This window comes from Pristis pectinata, chromosome 26 (assembly GCF_009764475.1).
Source record: "Pristis pectinata isolate sPriPec2 chromosome 26, sPriPec2.1.pri, whole genome shotgun sequence".
In the NCBI taxonomy this organism is placed as follows: domain Eukaryota; kingdom Metazoa; phylum Chordata; class Chondrichthyes; order Rhinopristiformes; family Pristidae; genus Pristis; species Pristis pectinata.
The window spans coordinates 23721902-23746720 of record NC_067430.1 but is presented as its reverse complement, the minus strand read 5'-3'; the positions used below and the strand labels follow the sequence as shown (position 1 = coordinate 23746720).

Here is a 24819-nt window from a genome sequence, read left to right as displayed (position 1 = left end):
GAGAAGTGGTTGAAATGACTGCGTTGGTTATTTTCCATCTCTACAACCTCTTGCCTATTGAATAGCTTCTGTGATTTCCTGTGTGCAAGTCTACTTTGTAAAGCAGAAATTTGAAACCAGCTCTGCTGCACCCGTCATCGTGTTCTGTGCAGTTCTATTTATCACTGACTGGAGCTAGGGCTCCCTCTCCCAAAGGGGGGAATAAGAGAGTGCTATTGTCTCTGCAATACATGGTTCTCATTGGCAGTAATGGAAACGAAAAACTGTAGATGCCAGAAATTTGAGATAAGAAAGGAGAAAGTGCTGGAAATACTCTGCGGGACAGACAGGATCTGTGGAGAGAGAAGCAGAGTTAACATTTCAGGTTGATGACCATGATCATCATTGACATGGAACAGTAACTCTTGTTTCTTTCTCCACAGATGCTTCCTGACCTGCTGAGTGTTTCTATCATTTTCTGTTCTTGTTTCTAATTGGCAGCAAGTTGATTTGGCAAGGTAGATCTGCCACTGAACAAAAATATTCCTTAACTCTTAGCATTTCCAATACCTGGGAGACTCAATGTGGCATCAACAGCTGGATACCCTGGTAATGGAGAGTAAAATGATGGGTAAATCAAGTTTTAACATTGAGTCATAAAGTATATTCTAAATGATGTGAATGGTTTGAGAATTTGCTGAGTAAGTTTAGTATAAACATATAATGGCTTTAATATCTTTACCATCTCCATTGTTTTCTGTTCCAGAAGCCACTGTTGATGCTACCAGGTCGAGGCCACTCAACAATGGGTGGATCATGACCTGGAGAGACAGTTGTGGTCACTTACACCTAACAGTTACTTCAGGGCTTTATTGTAGCCATTTACAAAAACTTGCAAAACTAGCTCATAGATTGCTGTATAATACAAAAAGGATTCATACACAGTATTTAGTCATAAGAGATAAATAGCATTGCATAGGGCCATAAGAGATAGGAGTGGGCTATTCAGCCCCTCACCTGCTCCAGTATTCAGTGAGATTATGGCTGATCTTTTACCTCAGCACTACTTTCCTGCTTTGATCTCATAACCTTTTTATCCAAAAACTTAATAATCTCAGTCTTGAATACACTCAGTGAGTGAGCCTCCATAGCCCTCCTAATCAGAGAATTCCAAAGATTCACCACCCTCTGGATGAAGAAGTTTCTTCTCTTCACTGCCATGAAAGGCTGACCCCATATTTTCAGACTGTAACCCCTAGCTCTAGATGCCACAGGGGAGCTATTATCCTTCTGTCTACCCTGTCGTACTTTGTAAGAATTTTGATGCTTCAAATGGATCACCTCGCATTCTCCAGAACTTAAGAATACTGTCCTCGTTATGACCTTGCACCTTATTATCTACCTGCACTGCACTTTCTCTGTAGCTGTGACATTTCACTCTGCATTCTGTATTGTTTTACCTTGTACTACCTTAATGCACTGTGTAATGAATTGATCTGTATGAACGGTACGCTAGACAAGTTTTTCACTGTACCTCAGTACAAGTGACAAAAATAAACCAATTCCAACTCTTTTAGTATAATCACCCCCATCCAAAAATCAATCTTTCTCATGTTACTTTTATTGTGAGTATATCCCTCATTAGGCACAGAGACCAAACTAGTTCAAAATATTCCAGGTATGCTCTCGTCATGGCTCTATATATTTTCAGTAAGTTGTTTTTGTTATTGTACTCAAATCTTCTTTCAATAAAGGCCAATGTAGCATTGGACTTCCTAATTGCTTGCATTCTTTCTAAAATGCAAGTCCTTCATAAACGCTATGCCAAATTCTGCAAGCCACGGTGTACATACAAAAGATTTCTACATGGCTAGTGTTGCTCCTGATTCCACCAGAGACTGCATCCATCTGTCTGTGCCACTGGTTACCTTGTGGCACAGTTGCCCCTAACTAGTTGATGCACCAGAAGGCTTCCCAGTTCATTCTGCTTCAGCAGGTTAGACATTAAATATGGCTGGAAACACTCAGCCGATCAGGCAAAATCTGTGGAGAGGTAATGTTTAAGGTTGAAACCACTTCATTATAGCCAACTTCGACCTGAAAAGTTAAATCTGCTTCTCTTTCCACGGATGCTGCCTAACCTGTTGAGTGTTTTCACCACTTTCTGTTTCAGGTTTCCAGGATCTGCAGTACTTTTTTAAAAAGATATAATGCTTCCTCAGACTACAGAAGTTATGGTACAGGCCCATTTTCTGAACATTCCTGTGACCCTGATGAATCCAAAATACCTTGTCAATAGCCTTTTTTCCCCCTCATGCTCAATATTCTTAACTGAATTGTTGAAATATTTTTAGGCTCCCTCTGGTTTTTCTCCAGGGTTGCTTGTTCTTGAGTTTGTCCTCAACTCTCGGAGACTCCTCGACCACCCAGCATGGGCAGCAAATACTCTCCCTCCTCACATTGGCTTCTGTTACCCAGGCCTTTGTGCACGGATGAAATCACACAAAATACCGTCTGGCATTTGTTTCCGAGTATGTTGAGCTCACAGCCGAGATGTCTGACTTGATATCGCTACTCACTGATCTATGCATAGCGCCAGGAAGGAAATTAGCCTGTTGCTTTTCCAGAATTCAACCCCTCTATGTTTATGTAGAGCACTGCATCACTGCTTGTATTCACTGGTCAAATAAAACATAATTAATTTTTCCTCTGAGCTTTTAAGAAAATTGCTCTGTGCAAATAAACGTACCATTACATACCTGTCAGCCTTCATTTCCTTGCACTTCTTCCACCACACATTCTCCCTTCTCTCTCTCTCTCTCCCTCCCTCTCACTCAGATAAACTGAGCATTTGTTCTGAAGCCGCTGTTATCTTAATGAGAACGGGGACACATTGAGCCGTTACCCTTTCGTTTATTTGTAGACTGCAGTCAGCAGATTTGTCACTGTGTTTGCAGAATAAGGTGAAAGAAGATGAATGCAGGACAGTGACAGTCAGCCTGCAAATGGAGCATTTCCTGACATTGAACATAAATCTCATACTGAAGCTCAGCTTGATATTCTAAATTTGTCCTGAACTTGTATGTAGTCAGTGACACAAATAATAGTATCTGTAAAAATATTTTACCCTTGTCATTCAAAGCATATTGTGGAATTCACAGAAGAAGGAATCAGTTTTATTTTCAGAATACACGTTTACTAAGATTAACTTGGACCTGAGAAGAACATAGTAATTGATCTGTTTCTGCTTTAAAGAGGGGAAAAAGGAAAAAAATTCTGAATGTCTGACAGCAGAAAATACTACAAATAGAGACCAGGTCCATCAGAATAGAAAAGGTAGTTCTAAAGCCAGTTACATCGCCCTCATTAGAACACACCCAAAACATTCACCTATAGTTACAAACACATAATACTGCAGACTTGAAATAAAAACAGAAAATGTTGGAAATGCTAAGCAGTTGAGGCAGCAACTATGGAAGGAGAAACTGAGTTAATGTTTCTCCTCGTTGATCTGACGAAAAGCCATTTGCCTGCTCTGTATTTCCAGCGTTGTCTGCTTTTATTATAAAACATTAGCCTGCCTTTTTCAGCTGCAGACTGTCCTACTGTGCATCTTCAGCAGTGCTGTTTTATTCACACAGTGCAGAATGTGATGTTGGCAGCTATTTTAATCCAAAGTAACTCAGCAATGTATATTTTCTAAGTCAGTTACAAATCTTCTATACCCAATAGACCTATCCATCTTAATTATCTCAGTAAAAGTGCTTTGGGAATTGATATTTTCCTTCCCTTTTGTGTGTTGATTAAATGAGGAATGATGGCTCTGAATCATGTTTCAGTTGAAATTCTCATTTTGCTAGATTTGGTGAGTAGTAGCTGTTTTGCCAGCAGAAGTGCTTAGATTTACAAAGTACCTCATCACAATGTCAAAACATTCCAAAATGTCTCATTAGTTTTGACAGATGGAATGAATAATCTATTTTTGGTGGCATTTATTGAGGGAAGAATATGGACCAAGACATAAAGGAAGCTTTCAACTTGTGTTCAGTTCATGACATGAGATATTTAACCTTTGTGTAAGTATATAGATGGTTTAAAATTCCATCCACTTTGGCAGTGAGGCACTCTTGTTAGCGCTGCTTTAAGTAACCAGGCCAATCTATGTGGACACTTCCCACTATGAGATTAAATCTGCAACCATTTATCTGAAAATGTGAAACAAATTAACACAACAATTCTGTGTTTGTACAGAAATCTGCCACGGGACTTCACCCTGATATAGTTTTAAATTCTGGTGAACAATCTTTCACTCTGAAATGTTTGCAGTGGATGCTCCATTGGCCTGAACAATATCACCATGAGTTTCAGGCCATTATGTTGAAATACTTGCTCAGGTCCTTATATTTATTTGCTTAAATGATGGTGACTTGACAATTGTAACGGCTGCTATCAGTCAAAACCTGGCTTACAGTTACTGTTGGCCATTATCAGCCCTGGAGTAACACACACTCTTTCTGATTTATTTCTAGTTATATGTCTAAAATGCTGTTCTTTATCAAACAATGCATTTAATATTTCAGAAGACTTTATAATGGTGAAAGATTATTGATGGATAAACCTGCTGCTTTGTGAAGCATTGTCTTGAATAACTATTAGAATCCTATAGCTGTGGTGATAGTGTAATTGTCTGAACTACTCCATCTGTAAAAATCAAAACTCTTCCTTTAATGTACAAATATCTCCAGAGATGGAGCTGAAACTGAATTTAGAGAATTTCTAAGATTTAAAGTTAACAATATTGATGTCACCAGACTCTAAACCTGCAACCCAGAGCCTTTGAAACCTTAGGACAAAAGTAAGATCAAGATAGAACAAAATGTATGGGGTCTAGACAGGTAAATGAATGGGAAGGGTTTAGATGGATATGGGCCAAATGCAGGAAAATGGTAGGCATCTTAGATGATGTGGACAATTTGGCCAAAGGGCCTGTTTCTTTGCTGTATTATCTAGTTGTTGAGAGTAACAAATTGTTTCAACTCAAGTTACTACATCACAGGGACTGACACAGAGGATATTCAGAAAGCCCATCAGCTGGGAGAGGAAAGAAATCCCTCTTGAACGCACATGTTTCAAAATTTCATATTTTATTCTTTTTTCAGGATGTGGATTTTGGTGAAAAGTCCTGCTTTAATGGCACATCTCTAACTGACCTTGAGAAGATGACATGTGCACTTCAGTCCTTCTGGTGAAGGCACTTCTATAGTACTGTTGATCAGTGATTATGTGTGATTTGGAGTGGAACCCAAAGCTGTTGGTGGCCCCATTCATCTGTTCTCCTTGTCCTGCTGAGCAGTAGGGTTTGCAGATTGAGGAGTAGCTTAGATCAGTAGTTCCATTGCCTATTTGCACACACCACAGCCAAGCTGCAAAAGTAGTGGAGGGAATTAAAGTTTAGGGGTGTGGATGGGATGCTAACTAAACAGCTACTTGTACAGCCCTGGAATTGTATGAGGCAATACCAGCCCTCTGGAGTCAGCTAAAGTCTGAGTTAAGTACTGGTTGACCTGTGGCCTTCTTCTAATTGTGTTGATGTAGGGCAGTCAATGAAACTCTTGATAATTGCATTATGTTCTTTTCTACCTGACTTAGAAATATTTTACAGGATATGTCATAAATTTGATCAAGACCAGATCTGATATTTTTCTCATGTCAATATTGATGGGGATTAAAGAATGGGATAACTTTGTAAGTATCATTGGTTATTGATACATCATTTTTACAATTATATGCCAATGAAAAATGTACACTGGATACATGCAGTCAAGAATGCATGTGGGAAATAAAGATCTTCTGGTTTTACATGCACATGTGCACACACACACAGAATTTCACAGTAATTCTCCCTGTTTTTAGAAGCTATGGTATGTCAGTTTGTAATGTATTACTAATATAAGCTGGTTAATAGTTTATCAGTTGACCTTGACCTGAAGATTGTGAGTTTCTATTCAAGGGCTGTGACTGGAATATTGTCCTCAACCAGAATATTGTGAAGGCAAGGCTGACCATCCTTTAGAGAAAGGCTGTATTCACTGGCTTAAGTGCACCATTGTCCAAGGCACAGTAGATACGTATCCCATGCCATGAGAGTTTTTGAACAGATGGACAATGTGTGCAGCATTTCCCATGGTGGACAAGAAAGAATAACCACCTGTAATTAATGGTGATGTTGGAGGTGATGTAGCTGAGTTGAAGCCATGAAAAGAATGTGTCAGCCTCAGACAGGAGAATTATCCCCATAAATGCAAGAAGGCACCCATACACTGGTGAAACACAACAGGCTGCAGATGCCGGAGTCTGGAGCAACAAACAATCTGCTGGAGGAACTCAGCAGGTTGAGAGCATCTGTGGGGTGATAGGAAATGTCGACGTTTCCGTTTGAAACCCAATGCAGATTTTGACCTGAAACGCACAATTCATTTCCCACCTCCCCCCCCCCCCCCACCCCCAACAGATGCTGCTTGACCCACTGTGTTCCTCCAGCAGATTGTTCATTGCATACATTGGTGAGAATTGGTTGTGCAGGAGGAAGCTGGAATACTCTTTGTAAGGAAGCACTGCTCTCTTGGCCATTTGTTACTTGTTTAATATAAAGCTCAGTAAAACTGAGATTAAAAGACTATATGAGTTTGGTTCTGAAAAGGGGTGTTGTGAATAGTGAGGAAAGTTGTAGGATATAGATCAGATGGAAAGTTAGGTGGAGTGTTGGCAGATGGAATTTAATTCCAACATATGCAACGTGATGCATTTTGGGAAGTTAAATAGGGGAGCGACATATACAATAAATGCTAGGGATCTAAGGAACGTTGATGAACAGAGGGACCTTGGGGTTTAAGTCCACAGTTTCCTGAAAGTGGCAACATGAGTTTGGTTCTGAAAAGCATGAAGGGTTAATTTGAGATCACCACACGTGGATTTCAGAACCCACAGGGATTGTACAGGGACTTTAAAAAAATTATAAATTTTGCCAAGATTGTAAATAGATAATATAATGATTACTGGAGCCTTAGCTAAAGATCTTAATTAAAACTTCAAGGACCAGTGAATACTTCTCATGTAAAGTTTAAAATAAAGTTGGAGTTGCTGCTATTAATTAAGGTCACTCCAAAGTTTGGTGAGTTACAGATATGTCCAATTCCATAAATCTTCTCTTCACCTGAGCATCAGAATGTATGTGAATACTCACATCTAGAGCAAAAGGTCATATTTCATTGATAATCACCAGTACAAAACCTTTCTCATGGGTAAGTGCGCTAAATAAAGAGCGGCAGGTTTCAGGCTAAAATCCTACCCTTTAATGAGTTGTTTGATCTCAGCCAGTATTTTAATTGAAGTGCTATAATTGGACTCAGCATCCTAGAGCTATAGAGGGAAAATCCATCAGTGGTCTTTCTACTGCTCTACTTCGTTAGGAGTTTAAGGAGATATGGTACGTCACCAAAGACTTATAAATTTCTATAGATGTACGGTGGAGAGCATTCTGACTGTTTGCATCACAACCTGGTATGGAGGCTCCAGCGCACAGGGTCACAAGATACTACAGAGGGTTGTAGACTCAACCAGCTCTATCATGGGCACAACCCTCCCCACCATCGAGGACATCTTCAAGAGGCGGTGCCTCAAGAAGGCAGCTTCCATCATTAAGGGCCCTCACCATCCGGGACATGCCCTCTTCTTGTTACTACCATTGGGGAGGAGGTACAGGAGCCTGAAGACCCACACTCAATGATTTAGGCACAGCTTCTTCTTCTCCGCCATCAGATTGCTGAACAGTCCGTGAACCCATGAACACTATCTTGTTATTCTTCTTTTTTGCTCTATTTATTTATTTTTGTAAATTATAGTAATTTGTATCTTTGCCGCAAAACAACAAATTTCATGACATATAAGTCAGTGATAATAAATCTGATTCTGTTGCTGATTCTGATAGAAAAATTGCATGTGAAGAAGGCAAATGAAATGCTTGCCTTCATCAGTTGGGGCATAGAATATAAAAGTTGGGATATTAAAACACTGGTTAGACCATACTTGGAGTATTCTATGCATTTCAGGCTGCCGCACTACAGGCAGGATGTGGTTGTGCTGGGAGGATGCAGAGGAGATTTAACAGGATGTTGCTTGGATTGAAGGACTTCAGTTATAAGGAGAGATTGGATAGGCTGGGCTTATTTTTCCTGGAGCAAAGGGGGCTGAGGGTGACCTGAGAGGTATATAAAATTATATGAGGCACAGTTAGGGGAGGGAGTCAGAATCTTTTTCCCATGGTAGGAGTATCAAAAACAAGTGTGTGTAGGTTTGTAGGAGGAAGGAATTTTAAGGGGGATAAGAGGGGGCACTTTTTTTACATGGAGAGTTGTTGATATCTGGAACATGATGCCAGATGAGGTAGTGGAATCAAATATAATCACTAAGTTTAAGAGGCATTTAAACGGGCACTTGAATAGGCAAAGCATAGAAGGATACGGACCTAATGCAGTCAGGGACGTAGTGGACCAAAGGTCCCATCTCTGTGCTGTATAACTCTACGACTATGGCTCTCTGATTATCTGAATGATCTTAGGTAGAGCATGTAAATGCCAACATAGTTCCCAGAATTTTGCTGAAGGCGGGAGGAAGTCAGAATGAAAATGGATGTTACTTGACTTCAGGTTCAGACTAACCAAAACAGAGAGGAGTTTGATCCCTTTCATTGAAGTCAAGAATGTGACCTCCTCTATAGCTCACCCACACTGAGGCTAAGATGGGTATCAGTTGACTGAAAATTCTCACTCTGGGTAACACAATGAAGCTGAAGAACTATTCTATATTAATTTTAATTTTATGTAGTGATTTATATTGCAAGCCAATATTATACTTTAGACTCCCGAGTACGTAAGGAAAGATTATTAATGAATAGTCATGAAATCATAGTTAGGTTGGAGCAGTCTATGCATAACTGAGGAGGGCGCAGGAAAAATATCAAAGTGGAGAATTGTAAATGGGCCTGTGATCCCTTCAAGAATAGTTGAAAAACGATGGATCTATCATATCAATGCTGGCAACTCTGTTTTATATTCTGGAAATCATTTAGCATTTTCAATGGGTACTGAACCTGAAAAACTTTTGAATTCTGCCTGCATGGTATGCAGGAAGCAAATTTCCAGTGGGACCAATTAAAATAATCAAACAGTAAATCAGAGAAAAAAATACTCTGTGGGACTCAGAACTGTGATCCTTTGGGCATGGCCATTGGATTTATTCCTTTCAAAGGCTCAAAGCATGCAGGGTGATGGTCACTGAAATGGAATGAGGAAATATCAAGCACAAAATTGATCATCCTATTGAAAATAATTTTATCTTTACATTTCTCTTCATTACATATTGCTAATCTTTAATTAGATAACTATGTTGCATCCAGTAAAAAAAAATGTACTTACCTTGATTGTTGCATTTCTAAGTGTGCTAATGACCTGAAATCAAGTGGGAACACGAGTAGTGATGAGGATGCAAAAAGGTTTCAAGAGTATAAAGACAAGCTGAGTGAGAGGGCAGAATTATGGCACAGGGAATAGGATATGGAAAAGTATGAGGTTATCCACTTTGGTAGATTGTACTGAGTACTTTTTAAATGATGAGAGATTGGCAAAGTGGATGTTCAAAGGGTCATGGATACCCTTGTACACAAGTCAGTGGACGGTAACATGCAGATGAGCAGACAGTTTGGAAGGCAAAAGAGTATGCTGGCTTTCATTGCAAGAAGATTTCAGCAAATTTGTCTTGCTGCACTTATGAAGAGCCTTGGTCTCCTTACTTTAAAAACTGATGTACTAATGACAGAGTGGGTGCATTGAAGATTCACCAGACTAGTTTCTAGGATGGCAATCTGTGAGAGGAGAAGAGACTGAGTAGACTAGGACTCCATAAAGAGTTTATGGAGAGATGATTTGATTGAAGCATTCAAAATCCTTAGAAGAATCAATGGGGTAGATATGGGGAGGATACTTCCCCTGGCTAAGGAGTTTAGAACCAGGTGTCTCAGTATCACGATACAGAGAAGGCCACTTAGACTGAACTGAGGAGAAATGTCTGCACTGAAAAGCTGGTGAATCTTTGAAATTCTGGTGCATTCAGAACTGAGATTGATAGATTTCTGAATATTAGACGAACAAAGGGATTTGGGAATAGGGTAGAAAAATAATGTTGAGATGGAAGATCAGGCTTGAGGGATAAAAAGGATGACTCCTATTTTTATGTGGCTACGTTTCTTATGATCATGGTACTAGATTATACAGAGGCAAAAGTTACAGAGCTGCTACTGTATCACCTAGTAACTGCCGCTTGCAATTACCATGTGACAGATAAGTTTACATTGGAAATTCCCGTTATAACTGCTTGCAAAGGCCAAGATCTTGCAGTCAGTGGGGAAGCAATGGAGCCCACAAATGACTTAAATAAAACCTGATGCCCTTTTTATGAAGCTAATGGTCAGTTAGCACCAATTGACCTGCAATTTGTAATTTCCTGGGATATTCTTTCATTGCCACAAGTTGCTGGTTGACTTGCATCTTAATGTGTGCACAATTCAGATGTTGTTAATGGCCTAGATGGTGCTGATTTTTAGCTGGCAACCCCATAGTGAGCGAGCAACTAGCTGCAGTATGCATGTCACCCTCTCCTGGACTTCCACATCTGCACACCGCAGCACAGAAATGCACTGGAGGTCAAATAATGGTGCATCTGACTTCCACTCCACAGCAGGACTTGGCACTGAGTCCTGATCCCACTCAGCCAAGGGGCTGGATGCTCTTTATATTTGACCCCTCAGCTGCACATGGGGTTGCTGACCTTCATTCAAAATCTAAGTAGTTTGGTTTCTCTTCACCTTTTTTAGCTAATATAAATGGTCTAAATAATTTAGGAAAAAGTTTCTTTAAATAAATGCATTATTTTGAAATATATTTTAAATCAATTTTAAATTTTAAAAAATTGTCATTCAGCTGTTTCCAAGTGCCTTCTGAATGTACGAGTTGCCTGAAGGCCATCAGGGCTATCTGGAGGAAGAGCCTTAAGATCTGCAGCCAGAGGCCAACACACTGTTCTTGGACTCTTCCTCCCTGTGGAACAGCCAGGACTGTGGTCTTAAGAGGTTGTCGGGGCCAGAGGGATCCAATGGGAGACAAACCTGACGTGGGAGCTGGATCAAGCACAATCCAGCCCAATGCCTCTGTAAAACTTAGACCCCTACACTAGATCACTGTGCTGTCCAATCCTTAATGTTGAATTCATTGTTTGTTAGAAATATTATTGGAAATTGGCTACAATGAAAGAGGTGGCAGGTTGGGTCAACTCAGCTCGTGTCTGATGTACATTATGTATAATACTAGGACCCAGCTCAAGCAGATGAACAACCTCTTAGGCGATTCCAGATTTGTAAAAGAGCCTAACTATTGGGCCCTGTTTTCAGATTTTTAATATTGTAAATGGATTTTTTCCCCTTATTTTGCAATTAATTCTTGTTCATTATAATTAAGTTTGCAAGAAAAGGGAACTGGTTTGCTAAAACAAAGCTGAGGTGTTGTTGCAAAGCCCCAGTGCCTGATTAATTCCATTCTGACAATCTGTCTCAACAGTAAGTGGCTGGTTGCTTTAATGTAAACAAGGTTAGGACATTAAAATGAGGTTGGTTTGATAACAAAATCCTGAAGCTGTTGGGCCGAATCCTGGTGGGTCGAACATGCTGCCTGCAATCCCCAACTGTCTTGAGTGTACCTGCCGATCTCACTGACCCTCTGCACTCAGGAGTTGCTGCGAGGCCTCAGCAATGAGTAAGCATCCAGGGACATCCTACTTGCTGAGATCCCACTCCTGAGACACCTTGTCAGCTTTTGACAGACTAGTAAGGTAAGGATGGGGCTTTACCTCATCTCAAGCCTGTCAAGGTTTTACAACTTTTTAGATATCAGAGACATCTAAAAAACTATTATTGTAAATTATAGGATCTCCAATCCCAAACCAGGAATGACTGGCATATTCCCAGCCTAATACTGCAAAATCCCAGCATGAACAGGCTCCACTATTGGTCTCCATATCACCAGTCTAGCAACAGGCCAGAGTGAGGTGCTGCACCTGCCACTCGACACATCCCAGACCTGTAGTGGGTCCACACAAGTCTCATGGGAATGGCTAAATGCTGGTAGTTCTACAACCAGCAGAATTCAGCTCATTATGTTTAGGTACATTCAACCCACACCTCCATAAATATCTTATCATTTCACCCATTCCTTCTGTGCTTGACCCCTGTTGGCTGAAAGCTGAGGTTATTTAAAATCTTCTGATATAATTATGTATATCTTTCTCAAGATTAAAGAACTGACATAAAAGAAGATTTCTGTCAACCCACATTGAACCACATCAGAACCAAGTCCTGGCCTACACAAATGCATGGCTTTGATTTTTAAATAAATCAATGCAGTTCCACTACATGTAATCTTGTTACTTGAAAATCTTTACATTTACGCATAATTCTCCTTTAACGTTTTGGAGCCAGTGAATTTTATTTAATGGAAACTTTGTGCAAATTGTGTCAAAACATGCTGAGCAGTTGAATACTTGGCTGATTCAGAGCCCTCTGGCGCCTCTCCTTAATGGTCCAAACAGCTGGGATGATCACAGTGACGTGAAATCTGTGCTTTTAATGGAGGGGCACAGAGCTTTGTTAATTAGATGTTCAGCTCTCTCAGTGAAGATCACTGAGTAGCAGTGCCAAAGTCCTGGCAAATTACATAGAATTACATAGGATGCACAGCACAAAAATAGACATTGGGTCCAACGGGTCACACAACCCTCCTTCTACCCCTCTTCAGTTAACCTTTCGAGCAGAGCCATCCATTCCTTACTTTGTATGTTCACCTAGCTTCTTCCTGCAGCCTCAATGGCATGGGATATGTAATGGCATAACGTCACTCTCACTGATTTCCTGCAATGCCTACACTTTAGTGGTGATATATTCGTTAGCTCTCCCTCAGTCCCTTTTCTCTTTCCTCCTGATCTACCCAGTTCTTCCTGCACCCACCCCAGACCCCCATCACCCTGTTTCTTTAACCCCTCCTCCACCCACTCCATCTGCCCATCACCCACACACACCTTCTGCAGGTTCCCCACCCCTACTGTTCCCATCTGCCCACCTCACCTCCCTCACTTGATTCCATACTCCATCTTCCTCGCCTATCAGATTTCATCATCTTCAGCCCCTCGTTGCCTCCACCTATCGTCTCCCAACTTCTGTCACCATTTCCACTCTCCCCTCCTCCGTCGTCCTATCACCCCTCCTCACCTGGATCCACCTATCGCCTGGTAGCTCTTGCTGCACCCCTTCCCCTCACCTCTTCATACTGCTCATCTCCCCTCTATCTTTCAGTCCAGATGAAAGGTCCGGATTCAAAAAGTCGACTATCCATTTCCCTCCACAGATGCTGCCTGACCTGCTGAGTTCCTCCGGCATCTTGTTTTTCGCTCCAGATTCCAGCATCTACAGTCTCTTGTGTCTCTACTTAATATCCTTCTCTGCTGAGAATCAAGTGAGCATCTGCCCCTCTTGTGGGACAATTCCACCCGTCTCTCAGCCTTTGTGTAAAGAGGTGTCCTCCTGTATCTGGAGTGATGCAGTTCACTTTCAAAACCGGCTTCAGAAACGGTGGACCAGAAATTAATTTGCATAACTCCAAACAAAAATTATGCATCTGGACATTGGTTTAACCTGGAGCTGAGCAACTCTGTGCATATTTCTGGGTGTCCTAGCACACTTCGAGGAAATCAACTGCTGACATTTTGGCAGGATTTCATTCTCCGTAGCACCGCATGTAAAACTCCATAAATGATGTCAATTGTGATGCAATGGACAACATTATCAGCTGTGAGATTTTCAATCTCATTGGTCTGAAAAGTAACATTTACTTGCAGAACAAGAATATTTTATGAACTGTATGTTCTGTGAAAGTGCTATTTAAAGGGCCAACGTTCAAACTTTGTTCCTTGTTCTCACTCAGATCTGTGACATTCTGTGGCCTCAAACAAAGCCTTGCACAGATGTCTGGAGTGCTTTACCCATGGAAGGTCAAGGTCATTTTCAGCTTCATAACCTAAGGGTCATTCCAGACTGCTGCTACTGATCTCTGCCATATCTCAGTTTGCTGCTCACTGCTGCATTCATGAGTTCACCCAAAAACCATTCTGAAGGGCGGTGCAGGCTCATTGGGCTGGAAGGACCTGATACCGTGCTGTATAAATAAAGGAGAGAAGACCTTATCTATTTACTCTTCAGCCCACGGGAGCAGACAGAGTTGGCGTAGGCATTTCCTTGCATTGCAAGCTTCCCCAGTGTACAAGCATTTATAAAACTGCACTCATGCCCTTAAAGAGACTTTCCTGGCAAACCCTTGGCTGTAGCCCTAGAGATTCTCTGTGGCCTTCTTGCACATGCCTCCTCTCGGCACTGTTTTTCCAACATGCCCAAGTATCTCTGACCACCCCTTTCTCCACCCCTTCTGCCCCAATCTTTGTAGCATCCATTCATTCAGTAACAACTCTTCCTAGTAGCTGGAAGAGTGTCACTTGCATTTTGGTATATTTCTTTAAGTGTGATAAAGTTGCATTAGCTGTTTCAGGCCAGTACTGTAAACCAGTGATGAAATGGCCAATGCTATGTTAACGAGATGACCATACAGTAAAAAGTTAAGTTACTTTTATTCCTGTTGCTGGGCTAAATTACAATAGCTGAAAGAACTTGCATCACACAGCAAAACTGGCAATATCAATTTTAGCACAGAGTTACATAGGTAAACATATTGCTGTTCAAGGAGCCTTGATATTGAAGATGTCAATTTTCTTTGCAATTTTTACAAATAGCATTAGGGTGACCGCTAATGTCACTTTAACCCAATTAAAAGCCAGGAATGCAATTTCTAGCCCAGTATCTTTCAGCATTGTGGTCTGAACATTGTCTTTATAACCTCCCAATAATTTATTTTCCCTTTTGAGGTCTCTTCTACTGTCTCCATTTCCTCTGGTTTTATTTGTGTGGGCCATTTTTCATCCTCTTAATAATGTGTTTTTTGACTTTCCATTGCACAAAGTTATTTCTGGGATAATTTTGTGTTATCTAACATTTTTTGTTAATTGAAGTGGTCACACAACTCATTACCTCCCTATGTGAGATTGGAGTACCTGTTATTTACCCCTCTACAATTTGCCCAGCTCCTTTCCAACCTTATTAGTTTATTTGATTAATTTTGCTTGTCCATATCTGATGAAGGTCTGCATAGAAAACGTTGTCTCATTTTTCTCTTTCCCATTACTGATTGACTCACTTTCTCTTTTTCAACTTGAGATTTCTAGAGTTTGAAATTATTTTTCTATTTATTGGCACCATCACATTTCTCTCCCACTCCACTTCAAACCTGATGATGTCCTGCATTCGAGGGTCCTATAGAGGCACTTCTCTTCTAACCACCCCTCCCTTGTGCCTCCATAGTCATTACACAGAACAAGGGTGTGAATGTTTGCTTGTATGGATACAGTATGCATCTGTTTAAAGTGCCTCTTCATAAGATGTTAGATTTAAATTCCTGCCCATGCCTCTGACCTTACAGCCAACCTATCTTCTTGATTAGGAAAAGAAAGTGATTTGTGTAGATTTGAAATTTTTTATGATCAAAGTTTTCCTGACAGATTGGGTGATAACATAGAGAGAGATTCTTGTCTTGAGCAATTAAGCCCACTCTCTTCGTCTTTCTCCATGGTCCTGAGGAATTTCCTCCTTCAGGATTTATCCAATTATCCTCTGAATGTTCTTATTGAATCTGCTTCCACCATCCTTTCAGGGAGTGCATTTTCAGATCACAACCACTTGCTGTGTAAATTTATTTCTCCTCTTATCTCCTCTGCTTTGTTCGCCATTTGGAGGTTTGTATTGTGGTTGATTGGCAGACGGTCTTTAAATCCAGTGTAGACTGTTGGAAAGGCAGCTAAAGTAAACAGTAGGGTGGTTCTAGTAATTCAAGTTCCTTAACAGGAAATAAATTGTTTGTACTTAACTTACCCAAGCAGTATTTAAGAATTACTATTGAGAACCTAGTCAATGAAGAATTAGTAGTGTGCACTGTCCTTATCACAACAGAATTCCTTGAAACAGAACAACAGTTGCAAAGTCAAAGTTAAGTTTATTGTCATATGCACAAGCACATGTATGCACAAGTGCAATGAAAAACTTACTTGCAGCAGCATCACAGGCACATAGTATCATATAAGCAGCATTCACAAGAAAAACATAAATTAAACATAAATTAAACAATATTTTTACAATAAAGAACACAATTACAACAAAAAAACAAAGTACATTTTAGTGCAAAGTGATCATTGTGTTGCTAATCTGTAGTGATTAGTGTTTTGCCAGTTAGTTCAAGAACTGAATGGTTGAAGGGAAGTATCTTTCTCGAACATGGTGATGTGGGACTTCAGGCTTCTGTACCTCCTGCCCGATGGGAGCTGCGAAAAGATGGCAAGGCCTGAATGGTGGGGATGTTTGATGATCCATCTTGCCTTCTTGAGGCAGCACCTCCTGTAGGTGCTACCAGTATTGGGGAGGGATGGGCCTGCGATGTACTGGGGAGAGTCCATTACTCTCTGCAACTTCTTACATTACTGTGCGTTTTTTTAAAATTTTATTTACAGCGTGGTAACAGGCCCTTCCGGCCCAATGAGTCCGCGCTGCCCATTTCAAACCCCCAAATTAACCTACCTGTACGTCTTTAGAATGTGGGAGGAAACTGGAGCACCCGGAGGAAACCCACGCAGACATGGGAGAACACACAAACTCCTTACAGACAGCGACGGGAATCGAACCCCAATCGCTGGCGCTGTAATAGCGTCGTGCTAACCTCTACGCTACCGTGCCGCCCCAAAAAAAACCATCTCCCCATTGGGGAATTGAACCCCGGTCTCCCGCGTGACAGGCGGGGATACTAACCACTTTTGAATTGCCGTACCAGACCATTATGCAACCAGTCAGGATACTTTCAACAGTGCATCTGTAGGAGTTTGTTAGAGTGTTTGGTGTCACACCAAACCTCCTTTATCTCCTAAGAAAGTAGATGCTGGCACACTTTCCTTATGATTGCATCTATATGCTGGGCCCAGGACAGGCCATCCGATATGATAACACCCAGGAATTTTTGTTTTAATTTTATTCATTTTTTTGGGAGATGGGTGTCACTGGCCAGACCAGTATTTATTGCCCATCCTTTGTGAAGGTGCTGGTGACCCATCTTGAACTGCTACAATCCTTCGGCAAAGGTACTTCCACAAAGCTACTGGGGAGGAGATTCCAGAATTTCAACCTAATGCTGATGAAGGAATGGTGATGTATATTCAAGTTTATTGTTCAGCTTGGAAGTGAACCTACAGGTGGGGTATTCCCATGCGTGTGATGTCTTTATCGTTGGTGATAGTACTTGCACGTTTAGGAGGCTTTTGGAGTAGCCTAGGCAAGTGACTGCAGTGCATTTTGTAAATGCTGCGTTCGAGGACATGAATATTTACGATGATAGATGCAGAGTCAGTTAGTTTGCCTGCTTTTTCTGGGATGGCTTAAAGATTCTTGTATGTCGTTGCAGCTGAACTCGAGGCAAATGAAGAGTGCCTCATTATGATGTTTGATGTAAAGGACTCTGTCGTAAAAGTTGTGTATAGAAATGTATCCACAATCAGTTGCACTCAATATGCTGTATAGAAACAATACCATGTTGTATTCTGCCTCTGAAATTAATTTATTGACTTAAATGGAGTAATTTTCAGAGGACGAATATAATGAGCTGTTGCTATTATTTGGTGCAACTGATTGAGGATGAATTTTGAGCCAGTAACCAATTGGAAAGAGAGCATTTTGGACTCAGATGTTCAGAAGAGGGATTTTTAAGTCCTGTGATGTTGCTCATAGATAGTCTGCAACGTGGTTGTGATGGTTGGCAGAATGTAGGGAGCTATGTTTAGAATTTATGGCCATTGCTCAGGCATTTCCTACAAGTAGAACAAATATCTAAATTCAAATAACTTGCTGTTTTTAAACCCCTGAGCTTGGTTAGAGAGCACATTGAGTTGCTTGTAAATGTCTGCCTGCAGGACACAAGGACCCAGCATGAAATCATAGCCTTTCACTTTTTGTAAGGTTGTTTACATGTGTACAGTAAATCTTGATACTTTGAATTGAGCATGAGAAATGCACACTGGATATAAAGATGTTATATAGTACATACAAACAGATTTCAATAGTCATTGCTGACAGTAAGGTTACTTCACTTATAGATGTGAATTTTACCATGCATTATATATTGCAATATTTTGCTGAGTTGTTCCTTCAAGAAAAATAAAGAAAAAATACATTTGCATTTATACAGTTCCTTTCAGAACATTCCAAAGCACTTTTGTTGTAATTCAGGAAACTTAGCAGCCAATTTGCACAAAGCAAGATCCTGCAAACAGCAAAGTCATAACGACCAGAAAAGCTGTTTTCTACTTGTTGATTGAATGACAAATATTAGCTAGACTACCAGGAGAAATCTGCTGCTCTTCCTCAGTAAAATGCCCTTGGGGTATTTTACGTCTGTGGAAGAGAAGATCCTGAGCTCGATATCAGTAATGTGAAGTTTGTAGTGTGGGATGGCAAATGAAAACAACATTTGAAAGTGGGGAAAGTGCTGCTTATCACTGGCTGGAGAACAATAGCTTGATCCAGGCCTGGTGTCGGAGAAGTGAACATGGTGGCCAGATATCAAAGGCCTCATTACTGTGGTGCTGCTGGGTGGGATGGGGAATAGGAAGGTGGTGGCTGCCCAGAGATCAACACCTTGTGGTGTTGGAGACTTGGGGAGGGGGGTTCAGGGCTGAGTATCGGGAAGGTTAGGTACCTGAACCATGTCAGATGTGTAAGGGTGATTCACCACAGGAAGTGCCCGGCCAAAGTAGCACAGTTCATCCTAGAAATGGTCCCAGTGGTTCTCCACACTAGGGAAAAAAATTCAATTTGTAGACACGTGAGACTGAGAAAAACGTGCTGCAATATAAATCAGAATTTCATGTCATTCACATCATGTAAAAGAACAATGTCTTTGTGTGGCCTGAGCCCTGATGTACCAGTCTGCACTGACAGACAGGCATCTGTAAATCACTGAAGAGTGCCATGTGCACCAGCCGTTTAACAAAACATATTATCATTCCAATGCCTTGGTTTTCTTCAGTAACTGAACATTGTGGGCAAACCTGTCTTTAATACCATTGAGCTCTTTCAAAGCAAGTAGAGGAATCAACCCTTTTAATAACCAGGAGTGGCAGTGGGGAATACACAAGTGTTTTGATTTTGCCTTTCTACCTGTTCTCATTCAGAATGATGGTCTAAATTTCCTTTCATTAAAAGTTATTAAGGATTTGCTTATCTGGCAGCCGCTTCATGATGTCACTGGCAAGCCTTCCCCACTCTGTCACACCAGAGTGGGTATTGAAGTCACTCTAGGCTGGAGTGTTTGCCAGACACTGGGTAGTTGGAAGCAGGCACAGGGACTTGTGACATTTGTGATATTTCTCTGATGAGCAATCCCCTTCTTGTTTTATGTTGCCTTCTGAAATCAGTCACCAATGCTTATCTACATCAGTGAATGGTGATAAGTTGCTGTAAGAGTCTTAAGAAATTATTAATATTAAAGATTGAGACTGTTTGCTTGGCAACATGAAATGATCCATTATATTATTTACTTCAGAGCATGGCAGCCTACAATAGTGCATTCTCTAAAACAAACCATAACCAAATGAAAATAGCTCTTAAATAAAGAGCTTAACCACAACAGAAGCAAGGAACTACAAGCTTAAATAATAATGTTGTCACCAGCATGCCCTACACACTGCAGTCCCTGCAGTGATGACCAGTTGTGATGGCAGTGAGTTTTATGTATCTTGACATCTCTGCCTCCGCCAGCAGTTGGAGCTCAGTCTAAGCTGGAGTCCACTGTAAAAACAGTAAAGATGGCTTCTAGTGCTTGAGGCCCAATACTGTCTGTACAGTAGGTTGAAACAAAATCTCTGGTTGGCTGTAATTAGCTTGGGCAACCACACCCTGCCCACCTGGCAGAGACAGCAGCTCAAAACGGACATATCCTTTAGAATCATTTGGCACAAAGTTGTTCCTCTCACTCAGAGATAAGGTGCTAGGTATGGGAAGACAAATGCTGCATGGATGCAGTAAGGGTTGTGTTATTGGTTCAATTTTGAGGGCATAGTAAAGGGAGCTTTGATTAGCGTCAGTCTGATACTTGACCCAGGAGTGCATGGTGAAGTCACTAGATGCCTGAGGGAAAGTATCACACTTCCCAGGCTACATCACTCATCTTGGGAGAAAAAAATGAACAGGAAGGTCATTCATATGAAATGTGACCCTATTTCTCTCACTACAGATAACTTCTGATCTGCTCAACACTTCCAGCATTTTCTGTTTCTTTTTCAGATTTCCAAAATCTTTGCTGAAGTACAAAAGAAAATTACTTTTTAAAAAACTGTTAGGTTCCACATGATATAAACAAAGTTTGTTGGTAGTGGGTGAATTTGTACAGCACACGCTTCCCTTACTGTTACCGAGAAAATTTGCTGACTTGCTAGGTTCTACTTTGAGTTTATTGGCAAAAACAGACTCAAACATGGGACTCCCTTGATTGTGGGAAGGCAACACAACATGGAGTTGGTATGATGAGGGAAGGCAATTGTCCTTCTGCCTGCATCAGTCTTTGTCTTCTTAGACAGACCCCCACAATCAAGGATGACTTGATTCCACTCCAGTTTCAAGAGCTCTGAGGTGGCTAATGAGGCCAAAGTGGGAAATGCAGAATCTTCCACAGATGGGGTAGGAGGTAACTGACACGGTGGAGGAGAATGGGACTTTGTGAGGCAGTGTGCTCCTTCTACTGCAAATGCAGAGTTTCTGCGTACTCCCAAACATAGCTTCAAAGTTCTCAATGTTATTGAGAACTTTTCAACTTTGACTGCTCATAGACCAGAGGTACCTAGGAGTTAATGGGGATGTTGCGCTTCTTCAGTTAAGTTTTGAACTCATCCTTGAACCTTTTGAGATTGAGATTAACTGGAGCCTTAATGCTGGGGATGTTGGACTAGAAGAGGATACTGACACTGATTTGATTGTCCTTCCAGTGAATTTGGAAGATTTTACAGAGCCAGCATTGGTGGTGTTTTTCCAGTGCCTTGAGATGCCTGTAGTAGGTAGTCCAGGTCTCCAAAGCATAAGGGAGGACAGGGATCACAACAAGAGGTTGTGCTACATCTGCGATACTGATCTTCAAACAGCCTTTTCCTCAATCAGCCAAAGGCTGTGCTGGCACATTGAAGAAAGTAGTGAATTTCATCTTCAATGTCTTGCCTTCACTGAGAGGTGGCTCCTGAGATACGGAAAGTGGTTCAAGTTTTCCAGGATCTCAACATAATCCTATCTTGTCACAACTGAGTGTGATACAGCAGGGCAGGTTGGTAGCGGATCTTAGTCTTGCATCTGGTGAGTGTGAGACGCATCCTCTCATATGCTTAAGTGAACAAGTCTCTGATAACTTGCAGTTCGGCTTCTGGGCATGCACATTCATGTTTGGGTGACCTTAGTTCTGGCTTGTAATCATGTAGATTGAGGAGTTTCCTACTGGTTCTGAAGATTAACTCCATTCCCACTGGAAGTTTGTTAGAGATGAGATGCAATTTTGTGGTGAGAAAGATTGGCAAAAATGTTGGGACAATGACACAGCTTTGTTTGACACCAGCTTGGAACTGTTATAGACCTTTTGGTTAGTATCCAGGCTCATATGTTGTCTCAGAGACAAATGTAAGATGGAGACAAACTTGTGTGGGCAGCCAAATTTCAGGAGAGGGCTCCACAGTCCCTCCAGATCAATGGAGTCAAAAGCTTTGGTGAGTTCTTTTACCTTGAATAAAGGTAGAGCTTCCAACCAAGAAAACCTTATGTTTATGTGATTAACTCCTTGATCTCCTTATCGTTCTCATCAAACAGTCCTGGTTCTTCTTAGTAGAGAAGTCAAGGGTCTCTCCACAGGTGCCAAGTATGGCAGGACTTCAGGGCAGCCTGCAAGCTGTGGGTATTTTCCCGCTCCTGTTATCTGGGAGTTGATAGATTATCTGTGAGGTGCTGTCTGAGAAGAGTTGCCTTTGAGGGACCCTTGAGAGCTTCAACATTGACCTTCTTATGGTAACGTGTCTGTTAATGCTGAGGATTTAGGGTCAGATTGATGGAGGTGTAGAGTGGATTAGGCAGTGGTCAGTCCAGCGTCATCATTTCCTGTTATGGCACAGGCAGAAGTGCTGTACTGTCAATAGTGGGTTCAAGCCCCACTGCCGACACTAGTGTTTAGGCAAACACTCCTAAGTACTAATATTTGAATAAGACATTAAATCAAAGTCTTGTTTGACCTTTCAGATGGATATAAAGAAGCTGTGCAGCAGAATCTCCCTGGTGTCCTAGCCAAGATTGAACTCCAAATGGAGAATCATAAAATTGATATGTCGTTTGGCTCATTGCAAATGTCCTGGCTCTCTGTGGAGCAATCCAATCAGTTCCATTCCATTGATCTTTCCCTTTAGTCCTGTTAATTATTTTTCTTCAAGTGCCTCTCCAATTCCCCTTTGAAAGCCCTGATTGACTTTGTTTCCACCACCTTTACAGACAATGAGTTCCCAATTGTAATCATTCTCTGCAAGAACAGCTTTGCCAAACATTCCTTTTGCTCATCATTTTAAATATGTCCCTTGGTCCTTGAACCATTCACTACTTGGAATAGCTTCTCCCTATTTATGGTATCTCAACCTGACATGATTTTGTGTTCCTCAACAAACTTTTTTCTCCACCTTTTTCTGATCCTAGCTTCCCCAATCTAACCTTAGAGCTGAACTCCCTTATGCTGGAACCATTCTAGAAGTCTGTTCATCACCCTCTCTCAGACCATCACATCCGTCAAGCATAGAGAACGGAATTGGATGCAATTCTCCATTTGAGGCTTAACCAGAGTTTTATGGAAAGTTATTTTGTCAAGAACACATTGCCAAATTTATGGGATCTTGCTGTGCACTGATTTGGCTGCTGGATTTCTTACATTAAAACCGAAATTGCAAAGTTTTTGTTTTTACTTGTAAAGTACATCTGTGAGTCCTAAAGTTGTGAAAGTCACCATACAAATATTAATATTTCAAATCTTGATTTTTGTTTTATCTTTTTAAAGTGTTAACTTGCTCTGAGTTTATGTTTTCATTAACCAAAATGTCAAGTATTGATTACTCCTCCTGTGATAAAGGACTTCCCTGACATCTATCCAAAATTTATCTTTTGCTGTTTTAAATATATAGCCGTAGAAATTGAAATTTCTTTCAGTATTACACATCTGAAAATTGAATTTTTTCAGAGTGGAAAGTGTTGGTGACAATTTCCAGATCAAATTGGGTCACTCTGAAAATTCGGCCACACAATTCCGGTCACAATTCATTATCCATAATTTCTGCAGTCATTTGAGTATGGGATGGTGTAACGTCTTGTGCTTCATTCCTTTTGGAACATTGTGGGGAAAAATAGACTAAGTTCTCCAGTGAGTGATCATTGCTGAGCACTGCAGGGCATGGATTTGGATCCCATTAAGATAAATACCATACTTACCTTTTATCCTTAGGTTTTTCCCCTTCTACCTCTTTCACACACAGACACCCCTCCCCTCCCCTCCCCCAACTTCCCTGGTCCTCCATTTGGATGAACCCTATAATAGCCTAATCAGCCAAACTCCACAATGGAGGTTCAAATTCCTGACATCTCCTCCAACCAGTCACTTACACAGTTGCACCTCTATCCCCAGTCCCAATCCCAATCATGGTAAATGCCTTTTACTTCCCAGCCACTTTACTGATTGTCAGCCTGACACCAAGCCTCAATTAGTATGGACATAAATATTCAAGCCCATACAATCTTCCAGTCAAAGTTGATCTTGAAGCTGCGCCCTGATTTACCTTATCTAAACTGTTACCAACCTAAAGTCTGCAAATACTGATAAATGAATGACAAAGTTGAGGTTTGTTCAAGCGTTTAGTGTGGTTCGAAGAGATTGTCTTTATGATTTGTTTATATTATGATGCCCGTTCCATAAATGAACGCTGTCTTTCAGGTGTCACTATGAAGCTGATGGATGAAGTGGCTGGCATAGTTGCAGCTCGTCATTGCAAGACTAACATCGTGACTGCATCTGTGGATGCCATCAACTTTCACCAGAAGATTGAGAAAGGTACCACACTTGCCACTTTAATTTCCTTGTCACTAGGGTCCTTTTAGTTGGCATTGTCACACAGCAGTGTTAACATTTTGTGCAGTACACAGTATATCATTTGCATGTTACAGACAGATAATTTAACCACTGCTTAAATAAATAGGACAACTATAACTTTGCATGTCATTACAAGATTAAAACTATAAAACACACCTAATAATACCCTGACAAAAAAACTATACTGCACAGGGACCCAAAGATGGAAAAGATTAATAAAAAACTTATTTTACTAGTTAAATTGTTTTTAGGAAAAATGACCCATATAAATAATTTACTCTTGATGAGGTTCACTGTTCTGTGAGGGAGATATTACCATATCCTTTCACAGAGTTGAGTTCTGCTTCCTCTTCAGGCAAAAACAGTGTCTGTCACACTTTGAAAAACAATCCAG

General features: G+C 40.9%; 1 protein-coding gene across 3 annotated transcripts in view; it reads left to right on the top strand.

The window, feature by feature from the left end:
- The window catches only part of acot7 (acyl-CoA thioesterase 7), a 184188-nt gene that overhangs the window by 93155 nt on the left and 66214 nt on the right, over positions 1-24819 (top strand). For all 3 annotated transcript variants that reach the window (XM_052039374.1, XM_052039373.1, XM_052039375.1), the window contains one exon: positions 24270-24386. In XM_052039374.1, coding sequence (XP_051895334.1) covers positions 24270-24386 — 117 coding nt within the window. The remainder of the gene's footprint in view (positions 1-24269; positions 24387-24819) is intronic.